Raw genomic sequence first — 16,576 nt, forward strand, 5'->3', positions numbered from 1 at the left:
TTCATTATTAGCATTAGTTATATTATAGATTTATACCTACTACATTCTACACATAACTTTAAAATAATTTTATATATACATTATGGTTGTAGGGTACCTTTGCTCTTGCAGTGTCCCTGATCCATAATTCATATTATCGATAATTCATTTTATCGCTATTCAAATTCAAATCCATTTTCTCTACTTAATTTTAATTTTATTATTCATAATTATTATTATTTATATACATATATATATATATATATATATAAATCTGCAACCATTGTGAATCCACTGCAGGATGGAGGCCTGAACAAGTCACGTTGAGGGAAATGAACCATCCAGTGAGGGTTGGCAGATCGACCCTAATTAGCAGTCAAGGGCTTGAACCCTGGTCTACTCAAAGAGCATGTGCTATTGCACTGTCCTGACCACTCGGCTTCTGAAGCCTTGTGTATATGTGAATCAGGTGAATATATATATGTGTGTGTGTGAAGTGTGGCAATAAAACTCCAAGACTAGTGCTGTTGTGGACATGTTCAATGAGAGTGAAAATAAACGGAAATGGCATGTTGTAGTTCAGACTTCCTCCAAAAGATGGTGGTACAGAGATTTTCCAGTAGGCTGACAGATTGCAAGTAACAACTAGTTTCATTAGTAGTGTTAACATTCCATGTCATGATTTTGCAATGAAGCAACAAATTAATATCAAATTTTGTTTAAACTTGGAAAATCTGAAACAGAAACGTATGAAATGTTAAAAACTATTTATGCTGATGAAATGTTTTCTGACCAATGTGGTCAATAGTATAAGAAATTCAAAGATGTACATGAGGATGTTCGTGATGACCCAAAAAGTGGGAATCTGTCAACCTCTCAAAATGAGGACAGAATTGCAAAGGTTTGGGAAATTGTGGCAAGACATCATTGTTTGACCCTCAAAATGATGACCAATGAGTTGATATGAATAAGGAGATGATTCATCAAATACTGCATGAAGAAAAAGAAAGCCTTGTGCAAAATTATTCCACACAACCTCACGGATGAGCAGAAACAATGAAGAGTATCATCATGTGAAGAAGACTTCATCCAGACTTGTCAAGACAATCCTAATTTCCTTGACTGTATTGTCGTGGAAGTGAGTGTTAGGTGTTTCGGTACAACCCAGAGATGAAGCATCAGAGCATGCAGTGGACTTCAGGATCATCCCCAAGGTCCAAAAAGTTTAATTTACAGAAGTCCAAGATAAAGACAATACTGAACATGTTTTTCGATAAACAGTGCGATTCACAAGAAATTTTTATCTGAAAGGTAGAGTCAATGTTGCAATCTGCATACAGATGCTTCAAAGACTATTGAAGAACATTTCCCAGGTGAGGCAGCAGTTTCAAGAGAAAGGCAGCCGGTTCTTGTTGCAACAGTGCCCCTGCTCATTCTGCACTTGTTGTGAAGACATTTCTGAAAGAACATGCCATTGTACAGATCAACCATCAACTTTACTCTTTCAATCTAGCACGAGCAGACTTCTCCGAAGTTCTTTCCGAAGTTCTAAACTGCCCTCAAAGGAAAGTGATTTCAGGATTCTGAGGACATAAAGAAAAACGTAACTGCTGAACTGAATGTCATCTCTTTGGACTGCTTTGCTGACTCTTTTCAGACTTTTAGAACATTATAATAATACAGGAAACCCTTGATTAGTGCGGTTAATGAATCCTTGAAATATACCGCACATATTAAAACCGCACTAATCAAACTTAAGAAACAATGGGAATAATTATAATGAATCCTTGAAAATTATGAAATTGTAAAAATATATTTTTTCTTACTCAATACGTACCTATAATGCACTGCATAGTTCTTAAATTATTAAGGAATAAATTTAAAAAAAGATAGTATGATTTAAATTTTATTTTTTGCAAAAAAAAAACTTATCTAACTTCAGTTGAACAGTGGTGGCTTTCTTCCTTTCCTCCATGATTTTGCGATAACAATCAATTTGCTTATCTAACCCTCAACGAACGTTCATGCTTCTCTCTGCATCTGGATCAATCTCTAGTATGAGTTCTTTTGCTTTTTAAAGTGTATTAAATAGTTCAAGTTTTTTGAATGAAATTTCTTTGGGAGCAAATTGCTTTTCTTCTGCTTCATTTTCGTCTTCTTCCTCGTATGCATGTTGATGCTCAATTTCAAGATCGTCGTTACTTAAGTCTTTTGAATGCGAGTCCAATAATTCTCTAACGTTTTCTGAATCTACTTCCTCAAAGCCGAGGTCTTTTCCAATTGTAGTAATTTCATCAATAACTTTGTTGACAGGATTAATGAAACCGCAAAAATCATTTGCGCATTCAGGCAAAAGATTCTGCCAGACAGCTCTCATGCAGTTGTTCGTCATTTCTTCCCACGATTTGTGTATGTTCTCAACTGCTTCTTTAATATCATAATATTAAAGAAGTTTAATATTAATAATAAAAGAATAAAAGAATATGAGTTACCAGAGCAAATTTCAATTTCAGAGTGGTATGGGGTACTGCTGTCGAGCATTTTGGAGTCGATTCCCATTCCTTTAAGTTAGAAGACCCTGGTGAGTGCGTGTCACGTATTTGCCGCTTTAGGCCCCGTTGTGAGTTGCCAAGCACCGCAAGAAAAAAACAGCGCACTAATCAAATTTGATAATGCATATATTAAGAGGATAGTATCAAAAAAATTTTTCGCACTAATTAAAACCGCATTGTTCAAAACCGCATTAATCAAGGGTTTCCTGTATTAAATAAGGTGGTGATTACTTTGAATAAAAATAAACCTGTTTTTTTTATTGAACCAGTCCAGGAACTTTATTGCCACACTTGGTATATAGGACAAAATCTGCATTTACAACTCTTTCAATTAAAAGGTAATTTGTTTTGAATTTAATAAAATCAGATTATAGGACTATTTGATACCTGAAGTTTAAAATCATGTACCTTAAACAATTACAAATTCTGATGAATTTGTATTCACTGTGAGCATTCTCCAAATACCTGAAATCTCGTTGTGCAGTTATTTTAAATGCATGCTGCAGAAGGGGTAGAAGCTAGAAAAATAAAAAGAATTTAGGGGGGGGGGGTCAGACATGCAGATTACAAAGACAAATTATTTGAAAGGTTTTATTAGTTCGACATAACAGTTTTCCTATATCTGTCATACAGTTCCTAACTGTCCATAAATCTATTAAAGAAATTAATATTTAATTTGCATTCCCACCTTTGATACTAATAAAGGAATTGGTTCCTTGTAAAATATTTTTGGCCATCCAGTTTTTAAGAGCATAACCTGACATTAAACTTTAGTTACCACTTTTTGGACCATGTATGCACCCAATCCAAGTGTTTTTGAAGCAACATGGCTTGACTTGGACTGTTGACCACTCTTCCCATCTTAAAATCATTAGCAAACTTTGACTACTTACCTTGGATACCCTCATCAATCTCATGTATGAAAATCAGAACTACAGTGGCGGACAAAAAAACTGCATCACCTTAAAAAAAGTAACATTTGTAGTGAAACGTATAAGATATTGTTTGATTACAGTCTTTTGTTTGTCGCAAAGCAAAGGTATTACATCAGATAACACTTCTTTTGCATCATTCTAAGGGTATACACACTCATTAGTATCCTGTTTTGCAGAGGTGTAAGCATGGCTCCATATGTTCAGTTGACGCCAAGAAAAAAAAGTGTAGCTGTTGCTCTGTCCCAGGAAGGGTTTTCTACGCGTGCTATCACTGATAAAATAGGCTGCCACCAGTCAACAGTATCCCAGGCGCTGAAATTAAAGCGTGAAACTGGTGATGTGAAGAGAAGACTTGGATCAGACCGTAAGAGAGTGACTACGCCTTCCCAAGATCGATATTTGAAACGGCTATGCTATCGTAATCGCCATGCTGGTGCTCCTGATTTAAAACTGACTTTGAGATGGCCTCTGGTGTTGAAACAAGTGCATGAACTATCCAAAGACAACTTTCGGAATGTGGGCTACATGCCTATCGGCCCAAGAAGAAGCCTTTGTTGACCCAACAAATGAGGCAGAAGCAACTTGCTTGGGCTAAAACGCATGTTTCATGGACAAAAGAGCAATGGGACACCATCTTTTCTGACGAATCGAAATTCAACCTGCATGGCTTGGATGGGAAGCAATATGTCGGAGACATACCATCCTGACTGCATAACACCGACTGTAAGGTTCCCCACCGATCAGATGGTCTGGGGATGCATAACAATCAAGGAATAGGGCAAATTAAGTTTATTAATAGAACAGTGAATGCAGAAACCTACACTACTATCTTGGAGGAGTGCCTGAAACCCGTTATTAGGGATCACCACACAGGCGTCCAAAACTGCATTTTTCGACAGGACTCAGCACCTTGCCGCACAACAAAATTGGGAAGTTTTATGCTATTTAGATTTAATGACGAGTTTGTCTTCTTGTCTCACAAGGCTTAAGTCATACCTCAGAAATACTAGCATTACATTACAGTGTTGAACTGGCTCGGCAACAGTACAGATTTGAACCCTATTGAAAATTGCTGATACATAATTGTCATCTAAAATTGCTCAGAAGAAGCTAACAAGTTAGATTTAGCTGCAGGAGAGCATTGTAAGGATGTAGTACCACGAAATTGGGCAACCGTATATCCAGAAGTTGGTTAACTCTATGCCAGATTGTTGCAAGACTATAATTACAGCTCGAGGAGGAACAACAAAATATTGAGGACTTATTTTGCTGATTTACAGTACATAATACTATTACGTTAACTTGTCATTTCAGTTTGTACACATAAATGCAATAAAATGTATGTTTGGTTGTCATGATTGCCATTTTCATGATTTCTTATATTTCCATTAATTACCCTACCTGATATACCTACCTACCTGAATTAGGTATATCAGGTAGAGTCTTTTTATTGGATTTCATTCACAGAGATATATATCCCATCTAACAAATGCATTTTGAACATTTTACATTAATTCACAAGTGATGCAGTTTTTTTTTTGTCCGCCACTGTAGAAGGGTACCCAACACTGATCCTGAGGTACCCACTTGTTGTGCTGATTCATCCTGAATACTTACCATTTCCAACAACCCTTTGTTTCCTATATTTTAGCCAGACTGTGGTTCAGTGTAGGAGCTTACTCCTTCCAGTTTATATAGCAGCCCTCCATGAAGGACCATAATCAAAAGCTTTACTAAAGTCTAGATATATAATATCAAAATTGTTACATACATCCAACTGCTTAACGATTGGTTTCTCCACTGTCAAGTTTTAATCATTATCATAACCTATACCCATGGTCTCTTAATTCTACTACTGTGTTTAATTCAGCCCCCTCCAAAGTCTGTAAATTAATCTAGAGCAGTGGTTCTCAACATTTTTTGCCCCATGCACCCTTTTCACCATATGTTAGAATGTCATTCCCCTCCCTTTCCAAGATTGTCTGACTCAAAAGGCTCCAAAATCTGTGCATAAAAAACAAGAAAAAAGTCAAATATAACTATAAATGGAATTTTCCACAGATAGAAAAATGAAATATTTATCTTTATTTTTAATTTAATATGTAACATCCAACAAAGTGTGATGTCCTGTAGATTATGTACAATCTGTAGAATTGTAGTTTGTAGAAAGATCAATATTCCAGCAGTTTGAGTCTGTCAATCTGTGGTCCCAAACCCCCCCCCCCCTCCGGTATAGCTGTTTATTCATATTTGTAGGTCATTATTTTTAAGAATATAGTTTACTTATCATCATTCAAGGATGTCATAAACCTGATCTAGAGTTTATATTACAAGTGTAAAATCTTTCTACACAGATCAACAGTTAATATGTTCTGAAAGAGTTCACTCCATTTTTCCCTCCAAGTAATAATAATAGGGCATTTATTTGTAAAATGCCTCTCAACAATTTAAGAGATCTTTTGATATCCTCCTTTCTATGATAGAAATTTCACTTTTCACAAGAAAAAAAAAATACTTTAGGAAAGGCAGAAATATAAAATTTTAGTGGACCCTGTGTATTAAAATATATTATGAGACGCATTGAAAATTAAAATAGGCATTTAGGTAATTTTTAAAGTGACATTTCATGTCTATCTTCTTTAATTTGTAACTAATAAAATAACATTATAATTTTCAGCATATACCTCTGGAGTTGATAGACAGTGTAACTGAAAATCTGATTCATAACCACAGATATTCTGACCAAGACTTCACCATTGCAGTAGCCAAAATGCTTGACTGGTTAGTGTGGCCAAATGCCTCTAAAATTAACTTCTGGTTAATAGCTATTTTGAAAAAACTGGCAGATTCCAAGATGTATACTTCTCTTATAAAGATATATGAGGCTAGAATAGATCTAGTAAGTATGAAAGTGTTGGTTTATTCATATTTGTAGGTCATTATTTTTAAGAATATAGTTTACTAATCATCATTCAAGGATGTTATAAATAAATCATCATCCAAAACTGAATAAATATTTTATATCTACATTCATATGTAAAGAAGTTTGTAGGGATGGGGATACTATAAATGTACCTAATTATAACTGAAAGCCGAATGATTTTGATAACTGAAAAGAAAGTGGAAGAGAAATTATTGAAGCTAAAGGCAAATGGGGTTAAGGCTGATAGAATCTATCCATTTATATTAACTTGGTGGTGGTTGTGCTATACCTGTCAGTTTCAGTGTAAAAAAAAAAAAAAAAACCCTTTGCAAAAATTTTTAGTTCAAGATTAATGACTGAAACTTTCTCTACCTTCCTAAATACAGTGACTGTTTTAGTATACCAGGTTTTGAAATGTGTGTATACATAATTTAAATACATTAAATCTGAAATAAATTTTACAATGGAAGTGATTTATAGTATCTTTTATATATACACTGGTGTTCAGAGAAAGTGCATCACCCATTAAAATTGCAATCATCTTCCGAATAACATAAGTATATGGCAATATTTCTTACAGATTACATCAGATAAGATTGACACGCGTAGGTGATGACGTAATATTGCATCAGCTGTTGCTTTCAGCTATATAAGCACGCTTTGCAAGAGTTGCAGTCATTCCTTGCTTGTGTCAGGATGGCGATTACGTGCAGTTGACACCACAAAGAAAGAGTGAGATTGTTGCTTTACGTGAGAAAGGATGTTCTTCCTGTCATATTACTTATAGAGTGTCTTGTAATCAGTCGACAGTGAGTAGATTTCTTTCCAAACTCAAGAATACTGGTTCTGCTGATAGGAAAAAAGGAACTGGACGCCACAAATGAGTCTCTACGGCAAAACAGGACCATGTTTTGAAGCACTTATGCCTTAAAAACTGTAAAGCTTCTTCGTCTGAGCTGAAAAGAGAATGGGAACAGCATACAGGAGTGGTAGCAAGTGCAGTAACAGTCAGAAGATGCCTCTTCAAAAATGGACTTTAGCCTGTCGTCCTAAGAAGCCCCTCCTCACACAAAATATGAAAAATGGCCAATTCATTTGGTGTAAGGAGCATGTTAAATGGACCCTCGAGCAGTAGAAGTCAGTTATTTTCTCGGATAAGAAGAAGTTCAACCTGCATGGCTCTGATGAGAAACAAACGATTCGCCCTAGCCGTGGTTAAGAATACCATCCAGACTGTATGGTGTCTACAGTGAAATTCCCTACCAGCCAAATGATATGGGGGTGCATTTCTTGTCACCTGCAGTTTATAAAAGGTTCCGTAAATGCCAATGTATACCTGGCTGTATTGGAAGGCAAATGCTGCCAACAATTAGAGACCATTTGAACCTGCCAAGTAACTGCATCTTTCAGGATGACTCTGCTCCTTGTCATCGGGCAAAAAGTGTAAGTAGGCACTTCTGTAGTTGCTTTAGCTTCATTTCTGCATTAGAGGTTCGACAGTAATGTGTTTACATTTGCTACAGGTGAAAAAATGGTTGGAAGAACGGTCCATTACAACTCTTAGCTGGCCAGGAAACAAAGCGGACCTGAATCCTGTAGAGAACTGCTGGCATCGTGGAATCTGCAGTTGCCAGAAAGACTCTCATGAACTTCAGGAAGCCATAATTTGTGTTTGGAACCATGAACTACCAGTTGATTATCTTCAGAAATTGATCTTGCGAATGCCTCGACAGTGTGCTGCTGTCATCAGGGCCAGGGGTTGTTCAACTAAATAATAGTTTACACATGGTGAACTTTTCAGTTTGTTTTCCATTTAAAATGATAAACTGAAGCAAACTGAGGGCTTCTGATAACATTTCAGCCATAATTGTCGTGTTTACCAAAACTGTTGTATGAAGGCTGCAAATGCTCATTTTGGAATATTTTGAGAGCACCTGTTAAATATTACTTAGCTTTGCTATAACTATTAATAAATATCTTTTGTTTATATTTATATTTGTGATGAAAATCATTAATGTAACATACCATCACAAAAAAGGGTTAAAAATTAGAAATTCCTAGGTGATACACTTTCTTTGTACACCAGTGTATATACACACAGCTGATCCTCCTTTAACACATGACATCCATTCCAAAAAAATGGCACATAGTAGAAGTGTGTGCTATAGCATGTGTATTTGCATATAACAGTCAGGGATGGTTTTCATAAAAGTATAAATTGTCAGTACTTACTCCATTTTCAGACTTATTTTTATCAATACGTATGCTATGATTGGTAAATAACATATTAAAAACTTAAAGGTTATTAAATAAAAATTTATTGAGTTGAAATTTTAAAACTGCCATTTTTATTTCAATATTTAAAATCTATTAAACATCCGTAGTTCTTCAGATGTGATGACCCTGAATCAACACTGAATGATGGCCTTGATCAGTTCCCTTTTATTGATAGGATTTTGGCAGGAACACAGGATTTAGGTCACTGCTGTTACCTGGCCACATAGTACATTTATATTATGCTCTTTCAGCCATTGTGACAGGGTACTTGTTAGGTTGTTGTAGGGTTTTAGGTGCATCAGCAACTTAGGCCACATTGTGCCGTATAAAATACATTGGTAAATTGTGTGTGCTGTTTGCTGGATGAAAAACCTGAGTTTCTGGGAGAAACACCATGCTGTCCTTGCCTGAGACCATCTAACTCAGCCTTGTTTTGAAAAAGGCCTATAAAAATTCTTCATGTCATTGACTGTTATTTCCTCAGGATTCAAACTCAGTTCTTTTCCACCAGGTGTGGGGAGGATGGTGATTATACTATCTGTGCTGTCACAAGGGCTGTGAGTTGCACCATTGTTCTGAAAGATGCACTTCCTCGTGTACTGTGGTAATATCATTGTTTAAAGACAGAAATTTCCATCCAAGAATCTCAGATTGGTAATTTTTTGCATTTAATGTACCATAGATGTCATGCAGTCATCTAACTGGATGCTTTGTTGCAGCAGTTGTGAATTCTGGTAACAAGCCTTTGCTTGTTACCAGAATTCACAACTGCATGGATCACTGAATTGATCCAAATATGTGGATCAATATCAGTAATCCACATATTTTGATACCTTCATAGTGAAATGAAGCAAAACAGCGCAGAAAGAAGAACTGTAGGAAATTTTGAAATTGGTGAAAGAAATGAAAGAGGTGAAAGACTTATTGAATTTGCAGAATCTCAAGGAATGTCAGTAACGAACACTTTTTTTCAAGAAAAGGGTGAACAGAAAGTGGACATGGAAGAGCCAAAATGGATTAACAGCTAATGAAATCGACTTCATCCTCTCTAACAGAAGATATATCGTGAATGATATTACCGTCCTGAACAAGGTGAATGTTGGAAGTGATCACAGAATGGTAAGATGCCCACTTGATATAGATGTGAGAAAAGAAAGGAAAAACTGACTCGAGTAAATAATACGAAGGTCTTTGAGATAACAGAAGAGGAGAAAAAGCAGTATATACTGGAACTTAAGAACAAGTTTGAGCTTCTGAAGACTGCTCAGGACCAAGATATCGATGATGAATATTACAACTTTCTGAAAGTGATAAAGCCCAAGAAACCTATAAGTAAAAAAGAAATCCAAAGAAGAAAAAATTAGTCAAGAAACACTTGTCATGATGAACTGAAGACGACAAATGAAGAGCAAGAAAAACACTGACAAGGAGAAAATTGAGTATACTGAGTTATGCAAAGCCATTAGAAAGAGACTCAGAGAGGACATAAGAAAATTTAACACAAGAAAAGTAGAATAAGCATTAAGGGAAAACAAAGGATTTAAATCAGCAGCCATTAGCAGTAATACAGAGACAAATGATACTGAATTTGAAGAATAGCGATAGTGTACTTATAAATAGCAGAGATGGCATAATTCAAATAGCAGAAGACTACTATAAAGAGTTATACAAGGAGCGAGGGAATGATGCCAGCAGTGGGGAAGATGGATCACAAATTAGTAACACATACAACATACCTGATATCCTTCCTGATGAGGTAGAACATGCGTTGAAGAATTAGAAAGCCCCGGAAGAAGATGAAGTTACTGTAGAGTTGTTAAAATTGGGAGGAAGAGACATGACACATAAACTGGCAAGACTGTTCACAAAATGCCTTAGAAAAGGTGTGATGCCTAAGGAGTGGAATAATGCAATCATAGTTTTGCTGCATAAGAAAGGAGATAAATCAGAAATTGGAAATTATAGACCAATTAGCTTGTTATCCCACATCTACAAGTTGTTCACAAAAGTCATAACTAACCTATTAGAAAGAATAACTTGATGAGAATCAACCAAAAGAGCAAGCTAGCTTTAGGACAAGATTATCAACTATGGATCACCTTCACGTAATGTCACAGCTAATGGAGAAAGCAAATGAATATAAAACACCATTATGTCTGGCATTTGTGGATTATGAAAAGGCATTTGACTCCATACAGCATAAGGCAATGTTTCGGGCACTAGAAAGACAAGGCACAGATACCCCATACATTATTATTTTGAAGAAAATATATGAAAATGCTACTTCCTTTATTAGACTAGACAAAGACAGTAGTAAATTTAAAATTGAGAAAGGAGTTAGACAAGGAGACACAGTATCTCTGAAGTTGTTTACTGCTGCCTGGGGAAACTTCCAGAAGATTAGACTGGTCACAGAAAGGAGTTAATGTGAATGGAGAGTACCTAAACCATTTATGATTTGCAGATGACATTGCGATCATATGCCACGATCCTAAAGAATTAGAGGAAAATCTTATTCAGTTATGCAGAGTTATTGATTTTGGTCTAAATCCTTACTGATTTAGTCCAAAATCAGTAAGGATTTTGGACTAAAGATGAATATGGCTAAAACAAAAGTAATGAAGAACAAGTATGCCACAGAAAGGGGTATAATGACTGAAGGAGCAGTAATTAAAAAGGTTATCTGGGACAAGTCATTAGCTGTAATAATGATAAATGGGTGGAAGTCAAGAGAAGAATAAATTTTTGATGGATAGCATTCAGGAAATATAGTCACATACTGAGGAGCAATATCCCAATTTGTCTGAAACGTAAAATAATGAACCAATGTATACTCCCCACCATGACTTATGGAAGTGAAACTCGGGCACTCACCAAAAGAATGGAAGAGAAGCTGAGAACTACACAGAGAAGAATGGAATGAATTATATTGGGAATCAGACTGTTAGATAAGAAGAGAAACACATGGATTAGGCAGCAAACTCAAATAAAGGACATTCTTATCAAAACTAAAGAACTAAAATGGTCTTAGGCAGGACACAACTCAAAGACATGATGACAGATGGACTAAGAAAATAACAGAATGGTACCCAAGAGGAGCTAAAAGGAAACCTGGAAGTCAACAATGGAGATGAATGGATGAAATTCACAAGTTTGTGGGTAGTAAATTGATGGCCATTGCGCAAAACAGAAGGAACTGGAAAGTTGCTGGAGAGGCCTTCATCCTGCAGTGGATTGAAAATGGCTGATAATGATGATGAGTGAAATGAATATGGAAATACATGTGTCGTCACTCCTGTCCACTTTGTCCAATTGTCTGTTATGCGATACCTATGCTCCTTAACCAAATCTACACATTGATGCATCTGTTTTTCATTGAGAGAAGGCATCTTTATAGGTTTTCTCACCTGTAAACGGCCGACCGGGCTAGCCGAGTGGGTAAAGTACCTGCCCGGCAACCCAAAGGTCGCGGGTTCGATTCCCGCCTCGGGCTTGGATCAAAGTACTGCAAAAACCTTGGGAGGTGCAATATGGCCACAGAAGCCGATGCGCCAACAACTACCAAATCAAAAAAAAAAAAAAAAAAAAAAAAAAATCACCTGTAAACCATTTTTGCATAATTGTTTTCTAATTTAGTAATGTTAACTTCAGGTGGTTCTAAAATTTATTTTACATTTTTAATTCTACAGTCTTGTTGGGTTGCTGTTTCTTCATACGGCTGGTCTTCCTCGTGAAGTGTAACAGCCTTGCTAATAAATTTTATTCCTAGTGAATAAATTTTTAAAAAATTTTATTTATACATCTTTTAAAAATTTGTCACACCATCCCAAATTTTATTAAAATCAAATCTCTATATAAAAATGGAAATTTGTTTCAGATGTTTGAGATTACTTGATAAGGAAATATTAGATTGATGCTAAATTTTCACACATTCTTTTAATCGTTGAGAAGGTTTGTGATTATATAATCCCCATCCACCCTATATAAATTTATATATATATATACAGAGGTTACACACACACACACACAGTGTAATCTCTCTAAAGTGGACACCATTAGGTCTGAAAAGAGTGTCCACTATACTGATGTGTCTGCTTTTCAATAATTTGGAAAAATGAAGTTCACTGTTACTGGTTGCTCACTCAGAGAGTTTTATTGAATATCATTGTACATACTTGTATTTCAGTTAATTATATTTTATTAAATAACATCTTTTAGTAAACACATAATTAACTTTTACTAAAAATTAGTATAAATTTTGTTAGAGCATTTCATTTTCGTTATGGACTACTGGCTCACATACTAGTTTAGTCCATATTCATCATTTTCGTTCATATAGAATTCTTTTAATGCTATAAGATAAAAACTTCTCCTTTAATGGGTTAAACTCTCTCCCTTTTTAAATTTCTGCATACAGCCCTGCTGCAAACAGCATGAAATTTTGTTTCTTAAAAATTTAACACACAGTCTGTGTAATGCATAGGAAAATTTCAACCATATTCCAGATGGAAAACCTGCATATATGAGAGCATACATGTTTTCTAAATTTTTAGAACATGCATATGCGACAATTACTTTTGAGTATATATATGGACAAACTTCAATGAAACCTTTGTATATACCACAATTTCTCACTACTGAGTGAAAGTGTCTTGTGTCAGTATGGGAAAACTGTCATTGTATTATTTACTTTTTTTTTATTTTTTGAAAGAAATGCATTTCAGGTTTATACCATCACTTCTCTATTTTAGGTACTGTACCGCAGACTAAATCTTGTATATAGATAGACTTTTTTCTCTTTTTTGTATGTGTGTGTAATTCTGGCAGTAGTGTCTCTCAGTTTGGCAATTTTAGCACCTTGTTAAGTGATATATGTCAATGGACTATCAAAATAAGTTCCTTACCAGCAGTGGTGAGCTATTAAAGACATATCATGCCATCTTCTCCTTGAGAATGCATGGCCATCACAATTCTAATTAGTATGATTGTAATGACCTTGACCTCCATTTGCCTTCATTGTAAATCCTGTTGTCTTATGAAAACACACACATACTTGTCAATTATCCTTGAAAGTGTCTGGTCCTGGGAGATTGAAAATACTCAAGGACACTTATTAAAGTGTCCACATCCATTTTGGAGAGGTCATTTAACATGTAATATCTCAGGCTGGAAACTCAAGCCTGAGAGTCCACAGCAAGAGGTATCCATTGAGGGAGTTATCACTGTATATAAACAGAAATATGTTTTTTTTTTTGTCCCTGGAAAGGTTTAAGCTAAATCCAGTTCTGATTATATACCCCTCTCTCCTACAGAAACCTATACATAAAATGAGAATATATTTGAAATATTTAGATATTACTTGAAAGAAAAGTTGGATCTATACAAAATTTTCAGCATACCTTTTGTTAATCCTGAAGAAGTTTGAAGTCTGATTCCATAGTCTCCTTTCCCCGTTTCACTCCTGCAAAAGTATTACTATAAATTAGGAATGGAAGAATTTATTTCAAAATTTCAGGACTTATTTAGAATATTATTAGGGTCCTCTTTAGCACATTTAATGTTGGTAGGTTAACCTATCTCTCCCCTTTAAAAAAGAACCTATAGACCCCCCACATCAACAGTACATGGTAATGTGTTATTTTGGTAAATCTCTTCTTGAGTATAATCTAGAACTTTTTAACCCCTGAAGTATGTTATTTGATAATTGAATATGCCTAAAATGTAATGCAATATGTACATTACATAACTTGTTTTTAACCTCTGAATGTATACTACAGTTATACTATATATATACTAGAATAACTATTTAACTGTTATGTAATGTTCAGAATATTGCATAACAGTATATTACATAACTTGTTTTTAACCTATGAATATATATGCAGTATATATTTCTTATCATGCTGATTGATTTGGAAATTCAGCATTGAACAATTTTCTAAAAATATTTTCTAGGTATTCCAATGTTTATTTTATAAATTAATTCGGAAACCTGCTCTTATTGTTCTCTCGTATATGCTGCTATCTTATCAGCATTCTCCTGCACTCTTTCACGAGGTGAGCGCTTAATATAGTTTAATTTTTTATTTTTTTTTAAATTTTATTTTATTTTATTATTTTTTTTTATTAAATGTTTAATTATGCATACAGAATTTTTTTATACCTTTGCTTCAAAATTATTAGAAACATTGTCAAGTTTTACTTTATTATAATGTGTGGTATTTACTTTCAGAATTTTCAGTTACATCATTTTGCATCCTGTTTTAGAGGAAGAAAAAAAAGTTAAAATGAGGTCTTGTGCTCCACATACTTTATTAATCTTTTTGTGTACTTTCATGGCTCAGGTTTAGAAAATCAATTTCTTGTTTTGTAAGAAATAAACATTAGGAAAATAACTGAACCTTGTTAATTTGAAACTGACGAGGTTAAAAATTCATTGTGTCAAAGTAAATGAGTATGAATAGTCAAATGTCGTTCATTTTGGCACCAAAATTGCAATTTTATATACAGCATCAGCTACTACAATTGTCAATTTTTTAATAGCAAAACTAAAGATAGACTTTTTAAAAAGGCATTGTGAGTTGGGCATTCATATATGGATCTAATACATCTCTGTTGAAGAGAGAAGTTGCTGAAAAAAAGCAGAGGTTGCCAGAATTGCTGAAATTGAAAATGTAAATTTTTCTTTCAGTTGCTAAACCATAGAGTTATTTCCCTTTGTTCTGCCTGCGTAGGTCGATAAAATGAGAAATATGGCCATGAATGAAATTCAGAAGTAATTCACAAAGTCTTCAGATGTTTGTTATCTCAGTCATTATTCCAGTAAAGGTAGTGTTCAAAATGGATGGAGTTAACTAGAGTTTGTAGGGTGGAGGGAATTTTTGAAGTAATATAAAATATTTATGACTGTTCTTTTCTCCATCCTCACTGTTCCATCACAGTATCGCAGAGTGAAATTTTTTTCAGTTTTCTCTAAAAGAACAAAATGGAATTCAGATCAACTATATTAAATAAAAAGTTAGTAAATTTCTGTTTCAAAGTGTAGAAAAGTCAATCTTTGCTATGAGCAAATGTTTAATGCACATTTCTTGAAGAAATCTTCTGCTATTTCACTCAGAGGTGCTACAGATTGGATATTTTCATCAGCCCACAAATTAGAAAACTTATGCAGGACAGCACATTTAAAGCTGTAGTAATCAAATTGAAAAGGGTAGCTTAGAACTCTTAAAATGATCACTACCAGTTACTTAGGCAGTTAAAACACAAAATTATCTTAATTTTTTTGGGAGATGTTTGATATGGAAAAGTGCTACCAGCAAGGTGAAATCCAAATCTTCTGGCTGTTTATTGTTGCATATTAAACGGGTAAGCCACAGTATCAAATATATATAAAATACAGTATCAGTATTGAATAAAAATACTTTGTATTTAATTTGTTACTGTTAGCATTAGCATTAGTAGAGGCATTTGATGCAAGAAAGCAAGCTTATGCAGCATCAGCCAAAAAAAAATAAAGTAAAACAAATAAATAAAAAATAACCACTTCCACTTCACCCCTCTGTTCGTTCGAAATACCTGTCCAGCTGAGCCTTAAACTTATTTAGGCTATCAACTTCCACAACAAGGGATGGAAGTCTGTTCCACCTACCAACCACTTGCTGGCTAAAGGCAAATTTCCGCACATCTATCCTACATCTGTCTCCTCAATTTGAATTTATGCCCTCTCAGGTGATTATTCTGAGCAAGAGGAAGAATCCCATCAGCATTGAGCATGCTCAAACCATTCAAGGCTTTGTACACCTCTATCAGATCACCTAGCTGGTGCCTAGTCTCCAGACACTGCAATTCGCAAAACTTAAGCCTTTCTTCGTAAGAGCACCCCTTTGTTCCATTCACTAATCTTGTTGCCC

At 34.9% G+C, this 16,576-nt stretch overlaps 1 protein-coding gene across 1 annotated transcript in view; it reads left to right on the plus strand.

Annotated features, from left to right (window-relative positions):
* Window positions 1-16,576, plus strand: part of DUBAI (Deubiquitinating apoptotic inhibitor) — a 123,138-nt gene that overhangs the window by 68,696 nt on the left and 37,866 nt on the right. The window contains exons 7-8 of the mRNA XM_090371917.1: window positions 6,144-6,365; window positions 14,622-14,723. Coding sequence (XP_090228043.1) covers window positions 6,144-6,365; window positions 14,622-14,723 — 324 coding nt within the window. The remainder of the gene's footprint in view (window positions 1-6,143; window positions 6,366-14,621; window positions 14,724-16,576) is intronic.

The sequence above is a fragment of the Mastigoproctus giganteus genome, chromosome 1 (genome assembly GCF_048544385.1).
Source record: "Mastigoproctus giganteus isolate SK-2022 chromosome 1, ASM4854438v1, whole genome shotgun sequence".
NCBI lineage: Eukaryota > Metazoa > Arthropoda > Arachnida > Uropygi > Thelyphonidae > Mastigoproctus > Mastigoproctus giganteus.